At 45.5% G+C, this 27,145-nt stretch overlaps 1 protein-coding gene across 4 annotated transcripts; it reads right to left on the minus strand.

Moving 5' to 3' along the window:
• Positions 1 to 22,003, minus strand: SLC41A1 (solute carrier family 41 member 1). Of its 4 annotated transcripts, none has more exons than XM_033918752.1 (11): positions 21,946 to 22,003; positions 16,071 to 17,176; positions 13,191 to 13,298; positions 9,627 to 9,698; positions 9,168 to 9,312; positions 7,673 to 7,819; positions 7,441 to 7,588; positions 6,744 to 6,823; positions 6,273 to 6,407; positions 5,746 to 5,894; positions 1 to 1,377 (listed from the first exon to the last, which is right to left on the minus strand). In XM_033918752.1, exons 2-11 carry the CDS (start codon positions 16,431 to 16,433, stop codon positions 1,192 to 1,194), a joined length of 1,533 nt encoding a protein of 510 aa, XP_033774643.1. In that variant the 5' UTR covers positions 16,434 to 17,176; positions 21,946 to 22,003; the 3' UTR covers positions 1 to 1,191. The 4 variants fall into 4 exon arrangements, with proteins under 4 accessions (XP_033774643.1, XP_033774641.1, XP_033774645.1 ...); XM_033918750.1 differs by having other exon boundaries at positions 21,821 to 21,952; XM_033918754.1 differs by lacking the exon at positions 16,071 to 17,176 and having other exon boundaries at positions 21,946 to 21,964.
• Positions 22,004 to 27,145: the final 5,142 nt, after the last annotated feature.

Raw genomic sequence — 27,145 nt, forward strand, 5'->3', positions numbered from 1 at the left:
TTTAAACAAACATCCTTTTTATTTTACCAAATATAGATTTCAGTGTAGGTCAACATTATTAATTCATAACAAGTATAAATAATTACTCTTCATAAGACATAATTGTAAATTCTTTCGGTTTTCAGCCTTCTAACTGTGACGGTGCAGAATAAACTTATTTATCACAGTGGAAATGAACGCACACATGCAGTTCAGTGCAAGATTTGTGCAGGAGGGGAGGAAAACAAGTGAACCTTCAAAGCCAGCTCTAAGTTTTCCGTTCATATTTCATAGTTCATTTTAATTGGCTCAGGCAGCTCCCTGACGCAAATTCCAGAAACAGATCAGGGATGAACTAGTGTTATAATGTTAACAATCAAAAGGAGGGCGTCACCATTCAGATGCAGGAGAGGCAAGTACTGTCACAGGGGCCCTTGAAACGACGCAGTGCCTAAATTCAGGCCCATTGATCGGAATTACTAACCCCCCCTTTTTTACAAAATCGTGCAAGAGCTTTTTAGCGCCGGCTGCTCCAACGGTCATAGAGTTCTACGAGGGTTGGAGGCACCGGCCGGCACTAAAAACCTCTTGTGCAATTTTGTCAAAGGGAGAGTAAATTTCCTTAACTGAATTGCCTGAAGTTGAAGTCACTTGTCTAATACAAATTTTGGAAGTTTCAAGAAGTGGGTTAATGTGTATTTGCAAGAAAAGATGGCTTGGCACTGTCCATGAGCAAATGGGAGTACTGTACTTATGGATTTTTTATTTTTTTTTTAGTTGGACAACAGCTTCCAAATGAAATTGGAGCAGGATCCAGTAAACAGGCAAAGTGTTTAGGTAAAACACATTTAGAAATTGCAGGCAAAGGACACAAGGCCAAGTGAGCGATAACAAGACCCAGAGTCAGGCAGTATTGTTCCTCGAAGACAAAGCTGCCAGTAACAAAGCCCTTTAAATACAGATACTCATAAGATGGAGGCTTGGGAATCATCTGCATACACAGAGACAGATCCCAAGTCCCGATTTCAGTATCATTTTCTAGACACTGCTCAGGAGATAAGGTTCAGTCGCTACAAATTGCACTTTAGTGATTCTGTCTTACCGCCTTCCCTGTGCTTTCTAAATAAATTACTGTAACCAACCTGTCTTTTCAACTTGCAGCCCCACAAACTCCATTGAAGATAATGAGAAAATCCCGGTGTCAGGGCTCCATTAATCACCAACGTCAGTGTCCCGATCACCGATGAGCCACAGGATGTGGAAGCTGAGTGCCAGGAGCCCTGTGCCCAGCAGGTCCCCCAGTGCTGTTAAGTATGGGATGGCAAAGTTGTCTGGATTCATTCCCCGCGCCCACATCCAGTGCACCATCCAGTCAGAGATGTAGAGAAGGATCAACACCTGGAACACAAACCACAAGGAGAAAAAGCATTTCTCAGATCAGAGATCCTGGAGGTGGGATTACAGGGGGCGGACATCAATGTTCTCAACTAACACTCTCCCCCCTCTCAAATGAAGGTTAAAGTTGGAATGGAGAAGCAGCCTAGTAGTTATAGCCCTGGGCTCACAAGTAGGGAAGTCCGGTTCAAACCCTACTCCTTGTGAGCTTAGGCATCATTTAACCCTTCGTTGACTTAAGAGACCAACATTCAGCTGTTGGCAGTCAGCGTTTTGCTTACCACCGATGGTGTTAATCCCAGACATTCAAAGCCGGGACCTGTGTGGCCTTCGGATTTGAATATACTATGTAACATGATTTTTGTTCCTGGGCAGCAAGTGTAATTTCCTAATTGCTCATGCCAAAAAAGTATAGAAAATGTATTGTTATATCCATAAAATGTTGATTTTGTGACCAGGAGTGTCACATTTTGCCAATTCACCTATTTAAAATGTGAACACACTGAATTTTCATCTTTTCATTCTTATAACATCATAAAAAGCAATGTATAAGAATAGCTCTACTGGGTCAGACCAATGGTCCATCAAGCCCAGTAGCCCGATGCTACCGATCCAGGGCTAGCAGAGGCTTCCTCCATGTCTTAATAACAGACTATAGACTTTTCCTCCAGGAATTTGTCCAAACCTTTCTTAAAACTAGCTATGCTATCCGCGATAACAATTAACACGTATTTATATTGAAGTTATACATAAATGACCACAGAAGATATAGAAGTGAGTAGTTTTTTGAGATTTGCAATTCTATTGGTAAGTCACTTTCATGAATCAGCCCCCAGATGTAGTTGCCCATCATGTCCTCATTATATCGTCCTTGGTAGCGGCGTTTTGAAGTTAAGTAGATCCTGGTGGAAGCGCTCACCTTAATCCTCTAAGTATTCTCCTATGTTCTTCTTGAATGTCTCAAAATGAAAGACATCTTACAGCCCATTTTACTGTAATTCTCAACCAACTCCACACAGTTTTCGGCCTTGTGGTTGCCCTGAAACACTGCGACAAGCTGTTCCAAGCCACTTTCTCCTTTCTGGTTAGCTTCTTAGGAAATTCCTTGCACTCCACGATCTTCTTTATCTATGGTCCAACGAAGACACCAGTTTTGACCTTTGCCTCAGATAGATTAGGGAAGATGTCTTGAATCTCCTTGAAGCTGTCGACTCCTTATCTAGAGTGCCGACAAATTGTTTCATTAGGCCCAATTTGATGTGGTGGTATCAGCACCTTCCTGGAGCCCACCAGTAGTTCCCATTTGACGTTGTTTCTCCTCACAGAGAACTCGGTCTGCTGTGGCCAGTCCCACTTTTGGTAGTGTGCCTGTGACCCAAAGGCAGAGATAGCAGGGAAACTTGGTAAAAACTGCCTTGGAGACCCATTAGGAGTCTCCAATGACCTCCCAGCCATACTCATTGCTGTTGTAATCTTCTGTGAAGTGCACTAAGTTGAGACGGTAACTTGTTCCCGTTATGGAGCAGCATAGCTTTGATGTTCCTGGATAGGCTGTCAATGAAGAGACGCCACCCTTTCGGGTTACAGGTAATGCCAGTTGCCTCAAACAGACTGGTCACATTGAGGCAGCAGCAGAGCCCATCTTCATGGGCGAAGGTGGAGAAAGCTCGGTGCCACTTCCTCTGATCTGCGACTTGCATACTTCCAGCCAACGGGTTCTACTGCTTGAGCCTAGACGTCAAAAACTGCCTTAGGTAGACCAAGATCTCTGATCAAGTCATTGAAGTCTTTTTTTGATTTGGATAGTATGAGTTTCTCTCATCAGCTTCACCACTGATATTGTAAACTCTCTCTCTGGGGGAACACAGGGTGATGTGGCACTGGGGCAATGGATGAAGGACTGTCTAGATATGTGATTGCAGCTTGAAATCAATCTGGAATGTTCTGCAAAAAAAGATAAGTTTCAAAATATCAATGTCCTGTTCATAAAAGCAAAGTTTGAGGGAAATAATAGTCATTTTCTATACTTCTGTGGCATAGGCAATTAAGAAAGAACACTTATTACCCAGGAACAAAAAAAATAAAAAGTTGCATAGTGATATCTGGACATTTTTTAAGCCGCTAACACAGAGCCACTTAAGCCAGTATTCAGCACTTAAGTGACCATGGGGTAGTGCAAGAGGGTAGGACAGACTTAAAATGGCCAGGGTTAGTGCATTAAAGTGCTGAATATCAACACTTAAGCAGCCAAGTGCCAACACTGCTCCCTGAATGCCCCCACAACCCCCACAATATCAGTCTCTGTGTTCGTCGATAGCTGCAATATTCACCAGTCCTGAGCCAATTAAGTGGCGCAGAATATTAGCGATTAGCCCTGACCAAACGATTTAACCGATCAGTGGCTGGCTAAATTGCTTTGCATAACGGATCCTTAAATTATGAGCCCCCTGGGGGCAGGGAAACATCCACTAGACCTGAATGCAACTCTCCTTGAGCAGCTATTGAGAAAGGTCTGGGGCTAAGTTGAAGACGACAATGTCTGAAGAGGTGATGCAGGATTTAGGTAAATGGTTCTGAAAACGCAGCTGGAGTTGGGACATAATTAAACTGTACTAAAGTTCTTTCAATGTGTTTATTGTAATAGTTGGGGGTCTAGAATTTGATGGCCAGACTTGGCCAAGAAGTGGCTCAGATTTACTTATGAACTCTCCTGAAAATGTGACTCAATCACTTCAACGCTCCTCTGACTGAGACGCATAGAAAAGGTTTAGATTTTTTTTAAACTGGTTTTACAGGTGATAGGGGACAGAGGGACTGGTGCAGGGACTGCAGATATTGAAGTAAATTTTTCTTTTACTCAGAGTCTCAGTGTTGTCAACTTTTCCCAGCGTCCATAGGATCAAACTAAATGATTTGACTGTCCGCAGATTAGGGCTTAGTTGTTTCTAGGTGTGTAACTACAGGGGTCCTCCACAGAAAGAGCTGAGGGGGTGAGTGCTTGTATCTGGCATTTTTGGGCTGCTTTGTTAGTTCAATTTTTATGTTTACTCTGTATAGTCATCTTGTCTTAGCTTGTCTGCACGGTACTTGTTCAAAGTTTCAAGTTTTTATTAATATTTGATGAATCGCTTATTCAATTTGCTAAGCGATGTACAATTTCCTAAAAACATAGGTGTGAAAACAGACACAATAACATCAAACTTACAAATTTAAGACAAACATGAGTCGTGGAGAGTAGAGGGGAAAAGTTACAATTCTTTGTTAGAGAGAATAAACAAAAAGGAAAAAGACGAGAGGGAGGGTAAAAAGTTAAGGACCTAAAGCATATGGTCGGAGATCTAGAGATCAAATGTTAAGTGTCTTTAAACAGATAGGTTTTTAAAGACTTTTTAAAGGAAGTAAGATCTTTTTCTTCTCTAATAAACTGTCCTGTTACAGCTACTGTAACTGGGAGGAGGCAATTGAGCTACTGTATACTGCTTCTTAGGGAACCTCTTCAAAAAGGGCAGTTAACCTGTAATTTGGTAAGATTTTTATGAAGTCCTACAGGACACAGATGAGGGACCAGTAATAATAATGTGACACATTTTGTCTCAGCAGCTTCCAGCTCAAACATGATGCTTTATGTGAATCTTCAGCTGAGCCACCCCACCCCAGGGCAGTTCAAGGCTCAACATCCCCCCTCAGGTGTCCACAGTATCTCCCCAATCCCACACCCATGGCCTCCTGCTGTTGCTGTTGCCCAACCTCCCTCCTGAGCTGGGCAAGGCGCTATTTAAGTACTGAGCACTACCTGGGCCCTGTAAAGTGCTGGTCCGCACAGCACTCGGTACTTTCATAGTGCCAGGCCCAGCATACCGGGCAGGGGAAAAGAAGGAGGAGAGGGGGCATGGGGGCTCTTTCTTGTGCTGGAGCTTCACCATTTTCCTGAGGCTGATTTGATAATAATAATTTATTTTCTTGTCTACCGCCCAACCAATAGTTCTGGGTGGTTCACAACAGGAAAAATATTGAGAGAGTTCAGCACATGATACAGTTTCATAGAACACACTATCTACGTCCAGTCTAAGATTATATATTAAAAGTAAAACAATTATTAAAACATGCAACTTCAATTGTTAAAAATGAAAACATACTGTGGCAGTACTGCCAAATCAGAATGCAAAGCTAAAATAGAGTAACGTAAACTAATACATCATGAAAAGGCCAGTCATCTAGTTCTGCCCCTTCCCAAGCAGCCTGGCTGTCTGAGGGGAACCTGGGTTGTTACATGTCCTGTCTGCCCGCAGGGCGCCAATTACCAAGTTCGGTGCAGGACTGTGGAGAAGAGTGGAGGCCCCCCCAAAAGATAGAGGGTGCCAGGCCTCTCACCTGCAGCAGCGCAGCAGTCATGTAGAAAACAATGAAGATGAGGGTGAGGGTGGTATGCCCCCCCTGCATGGAACTGATGGTATACAGGAAAACCAGATGTCCTGGAACTACCAAGAGGAACAGCACCCGTGTAGACCGCGAATTCACATCTGGCAAAAAAAAGAACAAGTGTGTATCAGTTTCAGGTCTTCCCTCTGAACCCAACACTGTTCTGAGGAACGGAACAGAGGCTGCCTCCCCCACCCCCCTCAAATCCTTGGACTTGTCCTATGTCCACCTATCCAATATCCAAGTCAAAGAGCCTCCATCAGAAAGGCCCCTTGTGCTTATAGGTCAGGGACATCTGCCTCCTTCCTCCTGTCATGGGAGGAGGCAATTGAGCCACACTTTCTCCTCTCGCAGATCCCATTTAATCTGTACTAGGTTCTCAAGCATGAGACTTCAAGCCAAAATCCCAAGGTTGGCTCTTCCGCTGCAATCTAATCTCGTGGCTATGTCTGGCCTATTGAGAGAGGTCAGTCCCATACCAGAACTGAAGAAAGTGCTGCAGGGACTCGGGCACTTGCACGGGGGGGCCTCTGTCCCCTCCCCTGGCACTCCCAGCATATGCAAGTACGTGGAGATCCGACTGGCCTGGACTGCCACCAGATTTCCCCCAACACCTACAAGAATGAAGAGAAAGCAGCCTTTAGACCTTGTTTCTGCATTCCAAGCATTACACAGATGTGAAGAGATTAAATAAAGAAAAAAAAAAACCAATAACCACCCTCATTTATTTTTCACCCAACTTTGAGTCAATAGTCCCTCACCCACCAGTCCCACGTCTACCATGTGTAGAGCAAAGGACAAGGGGAGAGAGAGCTGAAGGAGACAGCAGTGACCCAAGTCTTAATGCTTTGATGTCCAGCTCCCCATTCTTCAACCACATCCCAAAAGCACAAATCCAGCCCCAATATCACAGCTGAAATCTGCTTGAAAAACCTTAGGAGGGATCTTACCATTAATTACCGGTGTGAAGACAGCCATCCCAGCAAAATTGGGATTGGAAACTGTTTTATCTAATATCAGTCCCCCAGCACTGCAAGAAAGAAAAACAAAACTTTTGAATTCAATTTTTAATCACTTTAAAAAATATAGAATTTCCCTACAAGGATATTGTCTAACAAGTGTTTCTTTAGGACCTAGAATCCTTGTCTACATAAGATCAAATCTGCTTTATTGAATAATTTGGAGCTTTAAAAAGGACCCAGGGGAGGGGTTGCCACGCAAAGTGGGATTTGTGAGGTTAGGGTGAAATTCTATTTTTAGTGGAAAATCTCAAAACGCTGTAGACAAATCCTAATAAATTCCACTCCAAATCCCTACTCACATAGGACAAAGTCAAAACAAAAGCTGGCGTGGGAGTAATCTGCAGATAGGCAGAATAAATATGGCACTAAAACCCCGCTATGTTGCAAAGAAAGATTTGTGCTCTGGTCTAACAATGTCAGTCACCAGGCTGGTAAAATGCAACATTCAAATACCAGAACCAACATTTAATCTCTTTTTTATTTGCATGCAAGATCTTCCAAACCTGACTGTGCCATTCTCATGTGTGAAATGGAGGGGGGTGGGGGTGGAGGAAGCACTTTTCCACATTTCTACTAGTTTGAAACCATGACCCGCCTATAGTTAGGGCAGTACAACAGTCTCTACCTGCTTATCGCCATGGCGATGATGACTGGCTCCCACCCCGAGTATAGCACTTCCTGTGTCGCTGGGTTTCGCTTTGCAACGATGATCCAAAAAGGCAGAAGCACCACAAAAAAGGCACACACCAGTGGGTTCACGTAAACATTGCTCTCTGTAGTGGGCGAGAAGGACAATCAATTGGTTTGAAAGTACGCAAACACCAAGCCAGGTGCCTTCCGTAATACGCAGAACTTACTGAGCTCCTCATACAGCCCCCAGCTGATGCCCGAGAGCAGAGCCAGAGTAAGAAGATCTCCTAGGCTCGCGGCAATCGGTGTGGCTACATTATCTGGGTTTATTCCAATCTTCCGGGACCCGATGATGACCCCAACCATGATCATACCTACAGAGCAAGAACAGGATTTTTTTTTTTTTAAATACAAATACCAGAATTCATCTGCAGCACTGCTCCGTCTCCACAAGGAAATTCTAACCCATCTGCCTGGAGACTGCTATCGGTGTGCCGTCCCTCAGGGCACAGCTCCCAAATCAATTCACCTCCAATTCTGCACATCTTTCACAGCCAAGGCTGGTGATTTACGAATCGAAGATCTGGAATGTTTTGATTTGGAGGTTTTGCAGTTAACAAGAGGCAGGAGAGAGATTTCAGCTGCTCTGACAGGATCCCCGGTTTGAAGAGCTAATTATGGTACGGCAAAGAGCACGTCAAGCAGGCCACTTTCACAAGCTCAGACCCACAAAGAGTCTCCCTCCCACGTGGGAGATCCGTGCATAAATACAGTATAGCGTTCACATGCAGTGCTCACGAGTCGAAGCTTAATCTCACGCACACCTGTGGATATTCAAGCTGTGGGCTCAGCCTCAGCTGCCATACTAGACCATTTAGCCTTGGCCTCCATCAAGCCTCTCTCCAGAGATGAAGGAAAGACCTAGTTTTAATATCCATGTGGGTGTGAAGCTGTGTCAGCCGAGTCATACTAAGATGTTGGTGGTACCAGGTCAAATAGCCCCAACCAAAAAAAAAACCTCCCGAAAATAAAGCCCCCGACTCTTTCACTCATGTTGCTGCTGCTGTGAGCTGAGATAGTTACTCGGAGCCAATCTTAGGCAGACTGGAGGAGGGAAGAGACCAGGTTTGGGGGGGGGGGTGAACATGGAACAGAGGAGGAGATGCTGGATCCACAGATGGAGAGAGAAGTTATGCCAGAGCAAGGGATAGAGTGGCACATGCTGGACCTAGGGTGCAGGAGGAGAGGAAAGGAAAGGAAAGGAAGAGAGAGTGGACTATTTTGTTGTCAGAGAGACAGGGAAATGCTGGTAAAGGGGTGGTAAAGGTACCCTATGGGTGTTTTTTCATTTAGCACACCTTAGTAAAAGGACCTCTAAGAGAGGAGAGATGCTGGACAGCACAGAAGATGAATGGCAAACACGGACAGAGAAGAAACATCAAGGGCTATTATGTCGGGGTGCCAATGTTGGACACTTCCCAACCGCAGAAGGACTTGCCTGTCCCCTGGAGGAGAATTGGTGAATGCACAGACTGTACTTCAAGGCTATGCCGCTGCATCCCCGAGAGTTCTCAATTCCAAACTTATGGCCAGTGATAGAATCTCTAGGCCACGCTAAGCCTTCTCTTGGGCTGGGGTAGAAAGAGGAGCTGAGCGGGGCAGGAGAAATAGAGTCACATCTCCCACTCCCCAAACTGGCCTGTGGGCACGCTGCCGCCTTACCTAGCACAAGTGATGCAATGAAGGCGGTGGCCATGCTGCTGGCACACAGGAGAACCGCATGACTCATGTTGAAGTGTCCGTCTGGGATCCAGCCAAATACCACCGCAGCAATGGAAGCCAGGAATCCCACCACTGTGGCTTGAACCTGGATGGATGGATGGACAGCAGGAAGAGAGAGACTATATTAACCATGTAACCCGTTCTGGGCTCCTTGGAACTAACTAAGAACTTCCCCGTTCAATAATATGTGATGCCAAATCTTCCCATTCAAGTTTCAAGTTCATTATAATTTGATATCCCGCAAATCAAACATTGACTTAGCGGTATACAATAACAGTTAATCTAAAAAGATAAATATAGACTAGAAAAAAAAAAAAAAAGGCTTAAGATCGTTAGGGAAAAAAAGGGAAGGATTGGCAAATGCTGGACTCATAGTAACAGTTCAGGTTCAGGACTCACCTGGATGAGGGCCATGTTCCCAGTGATCATTGTCCACTGCTCTTTGGCCGTGTCCATCTGTCCGATGTTAGCCTGGTTAGGGAAATACAAACTTCTCAGTAAGGCCAAGAGCAGGTGAATCAAATCAATCATCCACTTGTTTTCTATAAACAGAAGCCGTCTCTAACCTCATTTCCAAGGAGATGGGATTTGATTGTAACCACTTTTAAAATTACCCTCGGAGCTCCAGATAGAGGGATCTGAAACCAGTAACAATTTCCTGAGTAAGACGGAGAGACGTATATACTGACGTCAATCCGTTTAGGCATTAAACCAATCAGCTTGCTCAAATAACTGAATAACACGAAACAGCTGCTCAGCTCTCCGTCTTACTCAGGAAACTGTTTTCAAGCGTGAACATCACGATTACTGGTTTCAGATCCCTCTATCTGGAGCTCTGAGGGTAATTTTAAAAGTTATTTTCTATGGTACAATGGCAACATTCACTCTTTGAATTGGCCTTGCTGGAGCTGTGTCCGGTAGGGTTCCCCGTAGTTGGGATCGTTTCCAGATTTGGGAGGCTTATTGGACGGCTTTGCCGCACCGTTCTAGGAGTTTACGGCTTAACTCATAGGATATGGGGGACTGCACCTCTTTCTTTCTCTTCTATTCTGCATTCTGACGCTTGTTGCTTGTTTCCTCACTCACTCATACATACCTGTGTTTTTTCTGACATCTTTCTTCTTGTTGTGCCATCCACATGGGAGGGGGGGGGCTGGGTGGGTAGGTTGGGTATCTTTGGGGTGATATTTGTAAAATCTTTTCTGAGCACTTGATTCTTTATGGCACTGTGTGACTGTTGTATTCTTAGTTGATGCCTTGTACTTAGGGTTTGCCGTGGTGTATGATTGCTCTTTTGGCACGGCTGCCTTTTGTTGTGTTCTGTGTTTTTTCTTGATTTGCTCAATAAAATATATTTAAAAAAAAAAAAGTTATTTTCTAAAGTTATTGATATTGTTTTTTTAACCTATCGTATATATTTGTTAGGGATAAAACAGATAGTTTAATTAATCATAGGTTGTCATTGATATATATTTTTATTAATTCTTTTTGTTTTCCTTTTTGGTTTATATTTATTTAGTTTATTTCATCCTCATTTCTCCTCCTGATGAAGCAAGATATGTGAAACACGATCGGTGTAGAGCGGAAATGAGTATTTTGGGTTTGAGCATTTGAGAGGTTTTCACGGACACTTTTTGTTTTTTGGAGCACTTTGGAATTGAGAGACACTTGGAAATTTTTTTTGAAAAGGACCAGGATTACCGTTTTTCTATTGAACTCGCTATACCAGACTTTCACTTCACCCCTGACTTGGAGGGTGAATGTTCAGTATAACCCTTCAAGCTAAGTATAACATCTATATTACATCATATAAGATCTTTTCTTTTTGTAAATAATTTTTATTAAGAAAGCAGTCAAGACAAACAACAAGGTCCAAACAGAGGACCAAAGAACTGGTAGAGGAGAAAGATCTTTTCTATAGATATCAATTTGGGCAGGCAGGTGGGTGCAATGATGTCTGGTCTGAACACCACTAATGAGCATTGATGCTGTGTTTTTATGGTGTTTTAAACTGAGCACTCAATATAGGTTATATATATGTTATTATTTGTGTTGTTTATTGAATTTGATTTTTTATTATTTTGGTTTTTTGTGAATTCAATATTTTAATTGGATTTTCTCCCGAGTTTTTTCTTTTTTCTATGTTTCTTTAACCATAAAGCTCTATGACCTCACAATGCAGGTGTAAAGAGCCTTAGCCAATAGGAAGAGGAGATGCAAATGTTAAGAGCCTTAGCCAATAGGGAGAGGAGGAGATAGTGGATGCTATCAAAGCGAGTTTCCATTATTTCCTATGGGGAAACTCGCTTTGATAAACGAGCATTTTGGATTACGAGCATGCTCCTGGAACGGATTATGCTCGTAATCCAAGGTACCATTGTAATTCAATAAATGAGGGAAGGACACAATAAGAAATTAGAGGTTATGAAGAGGATAGCTAGCTTTACATTTTAAATAGATAGCTTTACGTTTTGGAGAAAAGCCAGGTTTTCAGATGCTTTCGGAATAATTGGAATGAGCCTAGGTTCCGCAGCGGGACAGGGAGGTTGTTCCAAAGCTCAGTGAATTTGAAGAAAAGGGAATTCCCTAATTTACCTGCATACATGACGCCTTTTAACGAGGGGAAAGATAGTTTGAGTTTTTTGGGCAGATCTGGTAGTGTCAGGTCTGTGTGCAGGTATAAATATTAAAAAGCAGGCACACACATAGGCCCACGCATAGCCCGGGCAGTGCTGCGATGCATGTGTGTATTTCCATGCGATATGCACCCACACCCATCTCAGAGCAGGGGGCTAGCCTGCAAAGCTACTATATGGAAAACACAAGGGCTTCCTCTCAAACTTAAACCCACTGGGGGTAAATGGGCCATTTGAAAGCTGCTCATTGTTTTGCAAGTCTCTGCCTCTCAGGATGCATTGTTTTCCTCCAAATGCTTTCCGCTACCCCCAGGAGCTGCTCTGCAGGTCATTGCTTAGACTGGCCGGAAAAGCAAGAAAGGAGCTTTTCAAACAAACGTTAAACACAAATCCTGCTCACAAGCTTCAAGGGACAAAACCCCCAGCACACACTACTTCTGCCTCAGCAGGCCAGTTTAGCTACTTCTTCAATGGCACAGGAGAGAGAAACTCCCCAGCCTTCTGTTTACCCAACCTTTTCCAAACAAAAAAACTGTGGTGCGTTCCACATTCTGCAGCAAGATCAGTTAATCCCCAGATTAATGGTTAAAACCAGCTGCAGGAGGCAAAGCCTATTACAGCCCAGTCCAGGCAGCAGTACTACGGACCCCTTGGCAGGCTACACATGGGAGCGTTCAAGCTGGAATGGTACAGACAGTGAATTGCTGCCATCGTAGGGGATGGGCCAGGGAGGAGGAGGGTGTGCCACTGTGGCCCCACTCTTTCCTCCCTCACCTTTGAGGCACTGATAGAAGCGCAAATCTACAAAGTGAGGTCATTAAGGGTCCTTAACAGAAGTGCTGCCCCCTGCCTGCTTCCTGGCTAGAGGAAATGCATGGGGTCAGGGACAGGGTTACCAGATTTTCCCAAAGGAAAAGCCAGACCTATGGAACACGCCCCCAGGCCTGCCCCGTTCCGCCTGTGTCATCCGCGCATGCCCCTTCCTGTCGCGATTTTGAGGGAAGTTTTCAAAATTCGGACAAAGTGCCAGGTTTTGAAAAGCTGTCCTTGAAAAGGAGGCCATGTCCAGGGAATCTGGACATCCAGTAACCATATTCAGGGAGGAGTGGAATCCAGCTCCCTGCAGCGGCCTGGGAGAGAGGGAAGGGAAGAGACAAAGATATGTTCAGGGCACTGGAGGGACAACACAGGGAGAAGGGGTAGCAGAGAGACTGGGCAGCAAGTATCCCACCCCCCACCCCCTTTGACCCCCGCTCAGACATTAGAGAGTATCTTTTCCCAGCGTCTACCTGGCTCCCCAGTCCTCCTCACCCTACAGGATACTCACAGCTGTCGAGAGACGTGATGCCAGTGTCATTTCCAAGTTGCCCTTCAATCCCAGCAGTGCTGGCACCAGGATAAACACCTCCGTCACCTCCTTGAAAACATCCCAGTGCTGAAAACAGAAAGGGCAGAGGTTAGAGGGCTTGGTAGGGAATCCAGAATACCAGCAGCACATGACTCCGGGATCTGCTCAGCTTACAATTACCAGCAAAGACCAGCTTCGGAGTTTGTGGCCTCCACCTGTATTCCAAAGAGCAGGAGACTGCAACATGGAAGCCAAAAGCCATATCAAGATTTACTGGAAAGGGTTAAAAGGGTTAACCACTGGACAGAAGAAGGGGATGCCTGATGGCTTCAGTCAGGAGATAAAGCTAGAGGGTTAAATCCAGATCCGAGATGCAGCACTGGGTTTTTATTATAAAAAAAACATCATTAGGAGGATGCAAATCATCCAAAATACGGCTGTGCGTCTAATTTTCAATCTAAAAAAAAAAAAATCAGAACATGTAACATCATACTATCGAAAGTTGCATTGGCTTCCGGTAGAGGCCAGAATAATTTTTAAATTGTTATAAAACATTATATGGTCTTATACCAAGTTACCTTTCAGATCATTTTGAACTAGTAAAAAAACCAGACGTTCTTCACGAAACACAACTTTATTTTTTTTCTCCCTCAATAAAAGGTCTTTGGAACAAAGGTTTAGTGGTTTGATCTTAAATTCTTCTTCTTACCAGGACTTTAGAAGGTTGTTCAAATCTTATCTGTGACTTAATCATTTCTTTTTATATATAATGTACTGTGTTTTGTGGTGTAAATTTGCTGTGTTTTATTGTAAACCACACTGAACCATGAGGTATTGCGGTACATAAATGCATTTGTTATTATTATCATCAAGGCCAGTGTGGCATTGGGGCCTGGATGAATGTTGCCTGGGATTCTGCACCCTGCAAATTCCCCTGGATGACACAAGATAACTAGTCTTAGAACAGGCCGCTCCATCCAAACCCAAAAGAGAACCTCTCCCTTTGCCAAAAGGTTCAGCTCTCCAAAGTAAAGCCTTTCAATACAAGTGTAAAACCTGACTCCCCGCCCCCCCCCCCCCAATACCCTGATTGCTTAATATCACTCAAAAAGAAAAACGACAACTGCAAATTGTTCAAAACACTGCTATAAAATTAATCTATGATGCCAGGAAATTCGACCATGTAACTCCATTTTTCATTGATGCACATTGGCTCCCTATTTGCCAGCGCATACAGTTTAAGGTTCACTAAAATGTAATTCTATCCCCCCTTACTCTTCTCTTCTATATATAAGTTCATGTAAACCTTTTTTTTCCTTCTCTTCCTATATTTTAAGTTCTTGTATTTGTGGGGAGCTGAACTGCAGGAAGACACACACTGGAAATTCTTCCTGCCAGGGGTGGAGTTTGGGGTGTCGGAGAACGAAGCCAGCTGTTTCTCCCGCGGGGCAGTGAGTATGGAGGGCAAGTGCTGGGGGGGGGGGGGGGCAGTGAAGGCACAACACGAGTTGCAGAAAGGGATGGAGGGCAGCACAAAAACTGCTTTTTCTGATGGGAGGGTGGCGGGGACCAAGGCAGAAGAAAAAACTGCCTGCTTTTCCCACTGCACAGCTCAGCGACACACACCGACGAGGCAGGTTTTCAGATCCCGCTGCTCCTGTGCAAACGCCCCCTTCTTTCTTCTGCGCCTGCTCCGACTTTGCTAGAGACCGCAGGGGAGAGATTCAAAATGCTGCTGTGAAAATGGAGGGGAGGTTATTTGTGGATTTATGGGATTCGCAAGGGGGCTGCGCACCTAACCCCTGCGAATATGGAGGGAGACCTGTAATGTATTCAGGGCCACATCGAATTTGAACATTTGGTACAACCCAAACCGTTGCTTTTAGGAATTTCTCTCCGAGCCTCCACTCTGGGTCTGCACAGTAACTCCCACAGGCAAAGCAGCTTCTACAGACCAAACATTTTGTCCTTCTCCATACTGTTATGTTCAAGGTCTCTGTCCGAGCCCAGCTCAGGACTGAGACGCAATTGTAAAACACTTTCATTGCCTTCTATCGTTCAGCTGTTACATTGTACGAGCTGCTTTTTGAAAACACGAATAAGCTGAAAATGTCCCTCCTTCCCCAACTCAAACGCAAACGTAGAAATGTCATTATTACCAACTTGTGTGTATTCTTTATATAGGTATGTTTTATCTAATTGAAATATATATAATGTATTTAGGTCCCAGCAGCTGGCATTTGTCTGTCATAGGTAACAGGGTGATGGGACTGGAAGATCTGCAGAGGCGCTGCATTGGGATACAGGGAGTATCAAGTTCAAATCGCCCTATCTCAGAAAAGATATAGCAGAATTAGAAGAGGTTCAAAGTGGGCAACCAAAATGGTAAAGGGGACGGAGGAAAGGCTAAAGAGGTTAGGGCTCTTCAGTTTGGAAAAGAGGACGATCTGATAGAGGTCTACAAAATCCTGACTGGTATAGAACGGGTCAAAGTGAATCAATTTTTTACTCTCTCAAGAAGTACAAAAACTAGGGGGACACTCGAAGTTACACAGAAATACTTAAAACTGATAGGAGGAAATATTTTTTTACTCAAATAAAAACAGTTAACCTTAAACTGGCTGCTAGAGGATGCAGTAAGAGCACTTGGCATAGCCGGGTTTAAAAAAATGTTTCGCACAAGTTCCTGGAGGAAAAGTCCATAGTCTTCTATTGAGCAAGCCATGGAAGAAGCCACAGCTTCCTCTGGGGTCAGTAGCCAGGGATGTTGCTACTATTTCAGATTCTGCCAGGTACTTGTGACCTGGATTGGCCATTGGTCTGACCACTATAGCTAGTCTTATGTTCTTATCCACCTACCTGCACAATGTCCAGAACCATCCCAGCGGCTACCGTGCCAAAGCCGGCCAAGAGGAAGGGGAAAAGAACCTGGAGTCCAATGGAGAAGGAGGTCTCCTTCAGAGGGACCCCTGCTCCGGGCCCCTGCTCCGCATCATCGCTCTCTGTACTCTGGCTGCCTTTTTCCAGGAGAGCATCCTCCTCCTGCAGCCCCTTCGCATTTGCCCGGGACTGTAGCACTACCACCGTCAACTCTTCCTGGATCTTGGCGGTGTTTTCCAGCTGCATATTCTGCAGGTTAGCATTGATGTCTTCATAGCCGTCACTAATGGGATGCACCAGACCATTGGTCTGAGGGGCATCTCTTTGCTCTGGGAAGGACATGGTGCTTTCTTCCAACACCGGTACTACTCAGTCATACCGCCCCCTGCCAATACCAATCGAAGGACCTGTGCCTACATTTAAGGGACAGACTTCCCAGGTTCTCTCTTCCACTCTGGATGCCAGACAAGACGCCAAATGCTGTGTGTGCTGCAGAGATCCCCATCAAGCAACAATCCAAGTGGGGAGAAAAGACTGGACGTGTTAATCAGTAAAGAAAGAGAGCTACAGGGTCAGGGACATTCCCCTCCCCACTGGTTTTGCCCAGGAGACCTTGGAAGACAAGACTCTGTGCTATCTCCTTACTTGTGTTTTGGGCTTGTGCTCAAACACGCTTGCATTCTACTGTTTTCACAAGTCCAGAGGAAAGCCAGGGGAGGTGGCCATAGTCAAAAAGTCAAATTTCAAATAAGATCATTCATATCGATATCCCCGGCAGATGTTTGCTTTGGCACCACAGAATAAATCCCAGACGCGGGAGGCAGAGTTATTTTGCCTTAAGATTGAAGCAGTTTCACTGAATCGTGGATGACTTCTGCAGTCCTGCTGAGGTTCCCTCCGAGGTGGCGTGGGCACCAGTGAAAAGGGCGAGCAGCGAGGGCTTCTCTGAAAGGAAATCTCTCACCTCCTGACACGTGGCAAAGAGTTATTTAAAGTAACAGGCAGACCCTGGGTTAGGTTACTTCAGGGTGCATTTAAAGGCTTGTGAAATTTATTCCAGAAACTGGGCTCTGCGACTTCATCACCTTAAACACAAAAATTTTAAAAAGAAAATTAGTACATTTAGCTACAAAGAGCTCATTCATTCTGCTAAGATCCTGCCCCACCTTCACTTGCATAGCCAACCAGAAAGGGACTTTACACGGGGCCTGAACAAGAGTAGGAAAAAAAAAAAAAAAAAGATACAGACAACTTGCCAATTTCATCATGCATTCTGATGGCAGCCCCCTCTCTCCTGGCTCCAGACTTCCCCACTTGGTCTTATACAATCTCCTTTCATTTCAGCACGCACACCTCTGATGGCAGCTAACCACCCTGTCCAACCCGCCCCAAGCTGAATGTCAGCCTACACAGAGGACAAGAGATGGAATGCAGAAAACTAACCCATATGGAGCCGTTATTCCCCACCAGGCAAACAGGAAAAGAGCTGGCACACCACCAGCTAACAATATTTTAGGTTCCAGTAAGTCAAAGTGTCCTCTGCTGCTGTGTACATTAGAAGGTGTCTGGCCTCTGTGAAACCTAGCTGCATTGAGCAACACAGGTCTTCTTCAGTAGGAGGGGCCGCTGAAAAGTTCTCAGCCCCCCCAACAAGAGAATGAGGAATGACTAAAAAGGATAGGGCTCTTCAGCTTGGGGGGGGGGGAAAAACCGGCTGAGGGGAGATACGATTGAAGTCTGCAAGTCCTGAGTGGAGTTGAACGCATACAAGTGGATCAATTTTTTACTCCATTAAAAATTTCAAAGACTAGGGGTCACTCGATGAAGTTACAGGGAAATACTTTTAAAACCAATAGGAGGAAAAAATTTTCACTCAGAGAATAGTTGCCAGAGGTTGTGGTAAGAGCAGATAGCGTAGCTAGTTTTAAGAAAAGTTTGGACAAGTTCCTGGAGGAAAAGTCCATAGTCTGCTATTGAGAAAGACATGGGGGAAGCCACTGCTTGTCCTGAATCAGTAGCATGGAAAGTTGCTACTCCTTGGGTTTTGGCCAGGTACTAGTGACCTGGATTGGCCACCGTGAGAATGGGCTACTGGGCTTGATGGACCTTTGCTCTGACGTGGAGCCATGAAACTTACAAGCTATTCCACACTTTTCGTTTCATTTCATATCATTGAAAGAAAAAGTGCCAAGAAAATTGTGGACTAACGTGTAAGTTTCCTGGCTCCACATCATTCTCCTCTTGGCTGGGCTGAGAACTTTTCAGCGGCCCCTCGTATGTGCTAACCGAAGCCACCCCTATTTTCAGAGAAAATGCCAACTGAAAAAGACCGTACAGCCAATCCAGTCTGCCCATCTGAAGCAAAACCCAGAATCCACGAGCCCTTCCTCTCTCATTTGCGATTGTCTCGTGTTTTTTAGTTCACACACTGGCTGCCCTGGGCATCATGCCCAGTGCCTTCCTTACACGAGGGTGAAAGAACAAAGACCGCGTCCCCGATGCTCTAAAGTTGCCGTTAAAATCCTGTGAGCTGTCGTAGTGCCAGTCAATTTTCCGATTTCTAAACGACAAGTGATGCTCCAAAAACTTTGCCTGCAGATGAGGTCTGCGGAAATACCACCCGATGAGTCACTGGAAAAATCAAGTGACGCATGCGCAGATAAGTTGAAGTGAGCCCCCATCATTATGTATCTTCCTCCCCCACTTCCCACCCCTTTTTTTTCCATTCCAATTTTGATGTATTTCTTAACTCACCATGTCCCTCCTCCCGTCTTGTCTCCAACATGTCAGTCTGTCTTCCTCCCTCCTTTATTATTTTCCTATGCCATTACTTTTATTTTAATATTAAGCTTTGTAAAACTTTTTTTATATATTGAATCCACTGAAAACCAGTTTGATAAAAGGTATATGAAAGAATAAAGAAACTTGGAAACTTCATGGAAAGACATAGGGATCCTTTTACTAAGCTGCGATAGCGTTTTTAGCGCACGATAAAACCCACGCTACGAAGCTAGAACTAACGCCAGCTCAATGTAAAAGGAGCTCATAATGTGCACATGCGCCAGGAAATGCTAAGTCATAGGCGTGCCTTATTGTAGCGCATCACAGATGCACATCATAAATGTCGGGGGAGGGGGAGGGCATGGAGAATTACCAGCAAGTCATGCAAAAAAAATTTTTTAACTTCATGCAATTGGCAGCCCCCGTCCTGCTTGTATACAGTTTAGAAAACACGCCCGAGAAGCGCTTTTAAACACGTGTATAACAAGATACCTACGTTTTGGGGGGTTTTGGTGTCTCCCCGTCCAAGAAAAATAAGATGTTTGTATCCCGTACTTTTATTTTTAATTTCCGCCTCTCATGCAGTCGGAAGCCCCAGACTACAGAATGACACGGTGACAAAATTCATCACCGTTCCCACCCCGCGGATAACCGCAGGAAATAATCCCATGTCATTTTCTAGTGTCTATTTCAACCTCAGTCCTTCTACACCAGCATTCTTCAAAGCAAAGCTGGGCCCATTCATACTCTGATTCTTATGTGAGCCAAGGATAATGAAGCCATTGTGACATCACTGATGTAATTGGCTGTTAGGCACTGGTGGAATGAGGCATTATGACATCACAATATCTGCTCTGGATACCAGAGACTGTCATTCTGTAGTGTCTGTTTCAACCTCAGTCCTTCTACACCAGCATTCTTCAGAGCAAAGCTTGCGGGTCAGTGGTTGTGGCCATTCATACTCTGATTCTTATGGGAGCCAAGGATAATGAAGCCATTGTGACATCACTGATGTGATTGGCTCTTAGGCACTGGTGGAATGAGGCATTATGACATCACAATCTCTGCTCTGGATACCAGAGACTGTCATTCTTTAGTGTCTATCTCAACCTCAGTCCTTCTACACCAGCATTCTTCAGAGCAAAGCTTGCGGGTCAGTGGTTGTGCCCAATTATACTCTGATTCTTCCCTCTCTCCTTAAAGAATGAAATGAAGATGGTTTCCCGCGGGGACGGGGACGGTGATGAATTTTGTCACCGTGTAATTCTCTACCCCAGACCTCCTGGCATAGCTTTCAACACACACCGTTCAACGCTTCCGACACCTCCAGAGCTGCCAGTACTGCCTTGGCTGCCAATGGAGGCGCTGGTGAAGTTTACGTTTGGTTGCTTCTGCTTTAAGGCTTTGTTTGGTTGAGCTCCCAAATATATAAGGGAGCTTTTCTCTTTTGCAACCAACAGACACAAGAGAAACTCGCATCTGAATTTTGTTTTTCCGACGGTTAGAGGATGTCAACTTAAAAAAACATCATCCAAATCTTTTTTCATAACAAGCAGCATTATAGGGTCAGAATTTAGAACAATTGCTTTTGCTTACTGACACTTATGGGGAATTTAGCAGATATCGAAAAACATATTTGTTTTCGAAGTATTTAGGCAGCTAATTCGTAAAAATTTTATTATGCACTCTTTTCATCATTTTAGTGTCTCTAATTATTGGCTTTTAACTTTTTAAATTTATTGCAATTTTTTTTATTATTGTAAACCGCATAGAACTTTATGGCCTTGCGGTATATAAATTGATTCTTATTCTTCTTAAGGGTTGGCGCTTCATTTTGTGCATCACCCAATAACATCTGGAAGTGCTCATTTTAATATTAATGATGAATTCAGACGCAGTCTGTCTCCATCACCTCTACTGGGGGCCACTTCCACATATTTATCAGCCTTCGATTACTCCTCTTCACTTCATCCTATGTCCTTTTTATTCCGGAGCTTCCTTTCAATTGAGACTCGGCCACATATGCCACATAGGTATTTAAACGTCTCCCGATCTCCTCTCTCCCGCCCTTCCTCCAAAGTATACATCTCGAAGTCTGTCCTCCTAAGCCTTATGACGAAGCCCACACACGCCTTCCTCTGGACTGACCTTTTGAGGGTGGGGTCTCCAGAATTGCACACAATATTCTAAATGAGGTCTCACTACAGGGGCATCAATGCCTCCTTTTTCCTACTGGCTATACCTCTCCCTATGCACCCTTCAGTGCCCAGGGCGCAGTCTTCCTTGGGGCACTGGCACCCCTCCTGCTCACCGCCCACCCCTTCCCACTCCTCCCCCTTCCCTTCCTCCCCATACCTTTTTTTATTTCGGCGCAAGCAGCCATAACTTGCTGCTTGCGTCGGCTTCAGCGCTCCTTTGAAGTGACGTCAGAGAGAGCGCTGAAACCGACGTGGGCAGCACCGAAGTTAAAAAGGTACCGGGAAAGGGGTGGACATGCACAGCAGGGGGGGGGCTGGGCACTACCACCCTAGGTGTCACTCACTGGCATCCTTCTAGCTTTCGCCGTCACCTTTTCAACCTGTTTGGCCACCTTAAGACCATCACATCCAATGCACAAAAGTTGTTCGCCCCCTAAACTGTACCTTTAACCCCCCCCCCCCCTCCATCTACCAGTGCATCTAATGAGAGGCCCACCCGCCAGGCTTTTTTCTCTGGGGTACATAAATTAGATCTTTAAATGCTTTAGGATTTCAGTGGCCACCTTTTGGCCCAACTCCATCCTGTTGAGATCTTTTGGAAGCTGCCGCTCTCTCACCTCCAGATTTGTGACTATGCATCATTGCAGTGATGGGCAGCAGCAGCCATAAGCAACCCCCCCACCCCCCAAAGCAAGCTCTGCCTTCCATCCAGGCTCCAGTTCCAAAGCGATCAGCCCTCCCTAGACTCACCTGGCCCCAGCCCTTCCTATTGCAATCCGAATCCCCAGCAGCTCCGGGTGCAAATCCAGCCCTCCCCAAGGCTGCTCCGGACTAACCCGGAATTCCTCCCGATCGGGGGCGGCCAACTCACCCACCTGCGGCGCTGCCTTCCGCTACAATGCCGCCCTCGGCCAATGGCGCCGCCGCCTCTCATTGGCCCGCCCAGAACAAACCTGGGCGGGCCCGCAGGAGGGGCCGCGACGGCTCCGCCCCCTCTGCTGGCGCGCTCCAGGGTTCTCGGCTGCTGGTGTCGCTCGGGGGCAACGGGGCTGTAGCTGGGGCGCAGAAGAGGAAGGGAACTATTGCCAGGAGGGCCCCCCCTCTAAGATTAGAAAAAAGGAGAGCAAAACGTTCAATGTTGATGTGGAAAGAGCAGCTTTAACAGCTAAACCGTCTCCGTGTTGCCATCTATTGGCAAATTATCCACTTAAGCTACTAATTCAAAGCTTCCAGTTACATAAGAAGAGCCCAGGTCCCCAGCACCTGGCCAAAACTCAAGGTGTAGCAATATTCCATGCTACCATGGCTTTCTCAATAACAGACTATGGACTTTTCCTCCAGGAACATGTCCAAACCTTTCTTAAAACCAGCTACATTATCCGCTCTTACCACAACCTCTGGCAACGCATTCCAGAGCTTAACTATTCTCTGAGTGCAAAAAAATTTCCTCCAATTGGTTTTAAAAGTATTTCCCTATAACTTCATCGAGTGTCCCCTAGTCTTTGTCATTTTTGACGGAGTGAAAAATTGATCCACTTCCATCCGTTCTATTCCACTCAGGATTTTCTAGACTTCAGTCCTATCTTCCCCTCAGCCGTCTCTTTTCCAAGCTGAAGAGCCCTCACCGTTTTAGTCTTTCCTCATACGAGAGGAGTCCCATCCCCTTTACCATCTTGGTCGCTCTTCTTTGAACCTTTTCGAGTGCTGCTATATCTTTCTTGAGATAAGGAGACCAGAATTGAGGTGCACCATGGAGTGATACAGGGGCATTATAATATCTTTAGTCTTGTTAACCATCCCTTTTTAAACAATTCCTAGCATCCTGTTTGCTTTATTGTCCACCGCCACACATTGGGCGGAAGGATGGAAGGCTGGGGAGAGAGGGAGAGACACTAGATGGAAGAGGGGAGATGCTGGATGGATAGGGGAAGAGGAAGTTAGTGAAAGGCTGGATAATAAGAGGTAGGGGCCTAGGGGAGACCAAGGGGAGCGAAAGATAAAAAGCTGTACATGGACAAAGTATTGGAGCAGTGTTGAGCATTTAGAAACCTCTACCACAGCTTAGTAAAAGAGGGCCTAGAGGCAGCTAAATCAATTGAAGAAAACAGAAAGAGAAAGGAGACGAGAAAAATGACAAATGCTCAGGAAAGCCTGGCAAGAAAGTTAAGAGGATGAAAAGCAGAAAGTGGAGATTGGTGCTATCAGTCCAGCCTTTTCTGTTGGCCTCTGGGACATGACGTCAACCGGACTCTGGAATGTTGATGCACAGAATCCACATACATTAAGCATTCAGCCAGACTGGATTGTTTATCAAGAAAGACAGATTCCATCTACCATTCCTGTAGGTGTCACGCCTTCCTTATCAATTAAGCTAACCATTGTTTCAAACAGTTTATAAATTACTAGGCTGCTGTCTGTGTGTTTTTCTGTCTCTGTCTCTCTCTCCTCTTGACCGCTGTTTGTGTGTCTTTCTGTCTCTCTCTCTCTCTCGTTGGCTGCTGTCTGTCTGTCTTTCTGTCTCTCGTTGGCCGCTGTCTGTCTTTCTGTCTCTCTCTCTCTCTCTCTCTCTCTCGTTGGCCGCTGTCTGTCTTTCTGTCTCTCTCTCCCCTTGGCCACTGCTTGTGTGTCTTTCTGTCTCTGTCTCTCTCTCTCTCGTTGGCCACTGTCTGTGTGTCTTTCTGCCTCTCTCTCTCGTTGGCCGCTGTCTGTCTGTCTTTCTGTCTCTCTCTCTCGCCTGCTGTCTTTCTGTCTCTGTTTCTCTCGTTGGCCGCTGTCTGTCTATCTTTCTGTCTCTCTCTCTCCTTGGCTGCTGTCTGTCTTTCTATCACTTTCTCTCTCTCTCTCTCCTTAGCTGCTGTCTATATGTCTGTCTGTCTCTTTCTCTCCCTCGCGTTCCCCGCCTGCGCCCCTTCCTTTGGCTGCTCCCCTTCCTTTGGCTGCCCCCCACCCCACCTCCTCTCTGCAGCAGCGCCACTAGCCTCCAGCGCCATGGCAGCGAGTAAACAAATCCTCATCCTCGACCCGCCCAACGAACTGAAATTCAGAGGTAAGGGGTATTGGTTCGCCGCCAGACAGGCAGAGAGCACAGCTCCTGCGAGCTGCAATGGTGCTCTGACGCAGAGGGGAGAATAGAGGCAGAGGAAAAGGTCGTGCGACCAGGTAGCGGCAGTGGTTGTGGCCTTCCCTCCCCTAGCTCCATAGCTCGGTTGCCGCTGCCTCCTTCTCTCCCCGATGTCAGCTCCGAACGTGCGCACACGCTTCAAACGTCCACATGCGTGTGCCGCACTCTTTAACATTCTGCCGGCCATGGAGTTACTGATCACAGAACACGCAGGTAGGAGTGCGCATGCGCGCTTAGGGTTCCTCTTATCCCTTTCTGCCGTCACTGGTGCACTAGTGTAAAGAAGATATTTTCTGGACTAGCTCAGGGATTGAAGTGTGGGTGGGGCCAAGTGAGAGCAGGGCAGAGCTGAGGGCATGTACTAAAATCTCCCGCTCCAAAATCGGGCTCCTTGGCAGCTCTGCTCATACTTTTTGCTCAATGGAATTTCTGAACAGTTTTTTCCTTCCTCTCAGGACAGTTGCTAGTAGTGTTTCTTCTGGTCCCATATATATAGAAGAATTAAAATCAGGTACCAGTAGCTTCAATCCCACCCAGGCATCTGCTGCAGTTTGTGGAAACTCCCTTATTTTTCCACATTTACTGGCTTTGCCGTAGGGGCTTTTTAAAAAAAATATTTTGCATAAGGCCCCTCCATTTGAAATTCTGTCATGAGCAGGAACTCATTTTTCTCCCATTAAAGTTCTATTGTTATTTTTTTTCTTACAGGAGTTTCAGTTTTGTTAGGGCAGTGTATGGAGATGAGATGCTTTAGGCCAGGGGTGTCCAATCTTTTGGCTTCCCTGGGCCGCCTTGGCCGAAAAAAAATGTTTCTGGGGCCGCACAAACGCTGCAGCAAGATAGAGGAGGAAGCCGGTAAGACGGTAAACACCTGGGGGCAGTAGGAAAACACTGCATCGCCCTCGACCGGGGCCGCACAAAATACTTCACGGGGCCGCAGGTTGGACACCCCTGCTTTAGGCTCTCTCATCACTATCCAGAGTTGAAGGTGTCTAAAGCAGATAAGGCTCTTCGGCCTGGAGATGGCTCAAGGGAGATATGATAGAGGTCTATAAAATACTGGGTGGAGTAGAATCGCTTGTCTGTGTTTTCCAAAAATACTAAGACTAGGGAGGATGCAATGAACTACTCAGTAGTAGACTTAAAACAAACCAGAGAAAATATTTCTTCACTCAATGAATAATTGAACTCTGGAATTCATTGCTGGCGAATGTATTGGAAGCAGTTAGCTTAGCAGGGTTTATGTTATTTAGGACTGAGAAATGCTGAAGTAATATGTTACTGTTTGTCCTTATGAACTGTTGTTTCATGTAATATTATGTATGTTTCTTGTGTTCACCACCTATTTTTTAAGTGGTTTACAAATTTTTAAAATAAATTTTAAATGTTTTACTCCTTGGGATCTTGTCAAGTACTTTGCACCTGGGTTGGCCACTGTTGGAAACAGGATACTGGGCTTGATGGACCTTCAGTCTGGCCCCATATGCCTATTCTTATGTTCTTGTGTGAGCCAAGTCCAGGACAATGAAGCCATTGTGACATCACTGCTGAGGTTGGCTCTTAGGCATTGGTGGAATGAGGCATTATGACATCACAATCTCAGCTCTGGAATGTTGCTACTATTTGGATTTCTGCCAGGTACTTGGGACCTGGGTTGGCCATTGTTGGAAACAGGATACTGGGCTTGATGGACCTTCGGTCTGTCCCAGTATGGAAGCTCTTATGTTAGCCAAGTATAGGACAGTCAAGCCATTGTGACATCACTGATGAGGTTGGCTCTCAGGCATTGGTGGAATGAGGCATTATGACATCACAATCTCAGCTCTGGAATGTTGCTACTCTTTGGGTTTCTACCTGGTACTTGAAACCTGGGTTGGCCACTGTTGGCTTGATGAACCTTCGGTCTGTCCCAGTATGACAATTCTTATGTGAGCAAGTAAAGGAGTCAAGCCATTGTGACATCACTGCTGAGGTTGGCTCTTAGGCATTGGTGGAATTTAGGATGCTAATACAGAGAAGTCACCCATATGGGCAGAGATAAAGCCAAATATAATTCATCAGTAGTACCCCTGCCCAGAGCATTTACTGGATGCAGTGCTATAGAGACTGACCATCAGACCTTAAGAATCTCACCCTGCAGCTCCTGTTTATTGGAAAGAATGGAACAGCTGTGCACACAGGAAGGGGAAGTGTGGATGCAAGAAGGAACCAAAATAGCTAAAAGTCAGGAACTACCATATTTATGGGAAAAGGGAGAGGGGATGGGGGAAATGACAGGGACACATTGAATGAGAACAGGAAAGGCCACCAGAAAGTCAAGTGCAAAAATTTATTACATAATCCTTCCTGCCCCCTCCCACAGAGCAGGATATGAGACCTATGTTCTGGGGGTACCGTTAGCCCCTTTTAGACTCTGGTGAGGGACGGGGTGTGTGTGTGTGTGTAATATCTCATGACATAGCTAAAATGTCCAACATACTCATATCACCTGCTGATGTCCATTTCCTTAACCAGCTGCAAATCTGACCCCTCTCAGCATCGTTTCAAGGCTACAATGAGCAATGTATTCCAAACCCGTGGCCACAGCAGAGTCAAGGCGAAGGGCGACAGGTCCAGACTTTGGACTCTGCTGAGAGCTGTTTTTCCTCTCAGTATAGATTAGGAGAGGAGCAACACACTTTACAAACTGTAGAACCTTGTGTGAGAAGTGAGGCCTCGTTTAATTTCTGTACATCACAAAACCTGTGCTCTCTGCCAAGCTGCCTCTGACCCCATCCTGGCAAACAATGCCAACCAGGCCTGCACTGCTGAAGAGTGCCAAAACCCCAGAGCTGGCAGTGGCCCAGTCAGTGTTCAGGGTCAGCACACAGGTCAGTTCATTTACGGATACAGCTCAGGGACTAGAACACCTGCATTGCAGGGCAAATACAGAGATGCTAACAGGTTAGGGCGTG

This window comes from Geotrypetes seraphini, chromosome 13 (genome assembly GCF_902459505.1).
Source record: "Geotrypetes seraphini chromosome 13, aGeoSer1.1, whole genome shotgun sequence".
Lineage (NCBI taxonomy): Eukaryota > Metazoa > Chordata > Amphibia > Gymnophiona > Dermophiidae > Geotrypetes > Geotrypetes seraphini.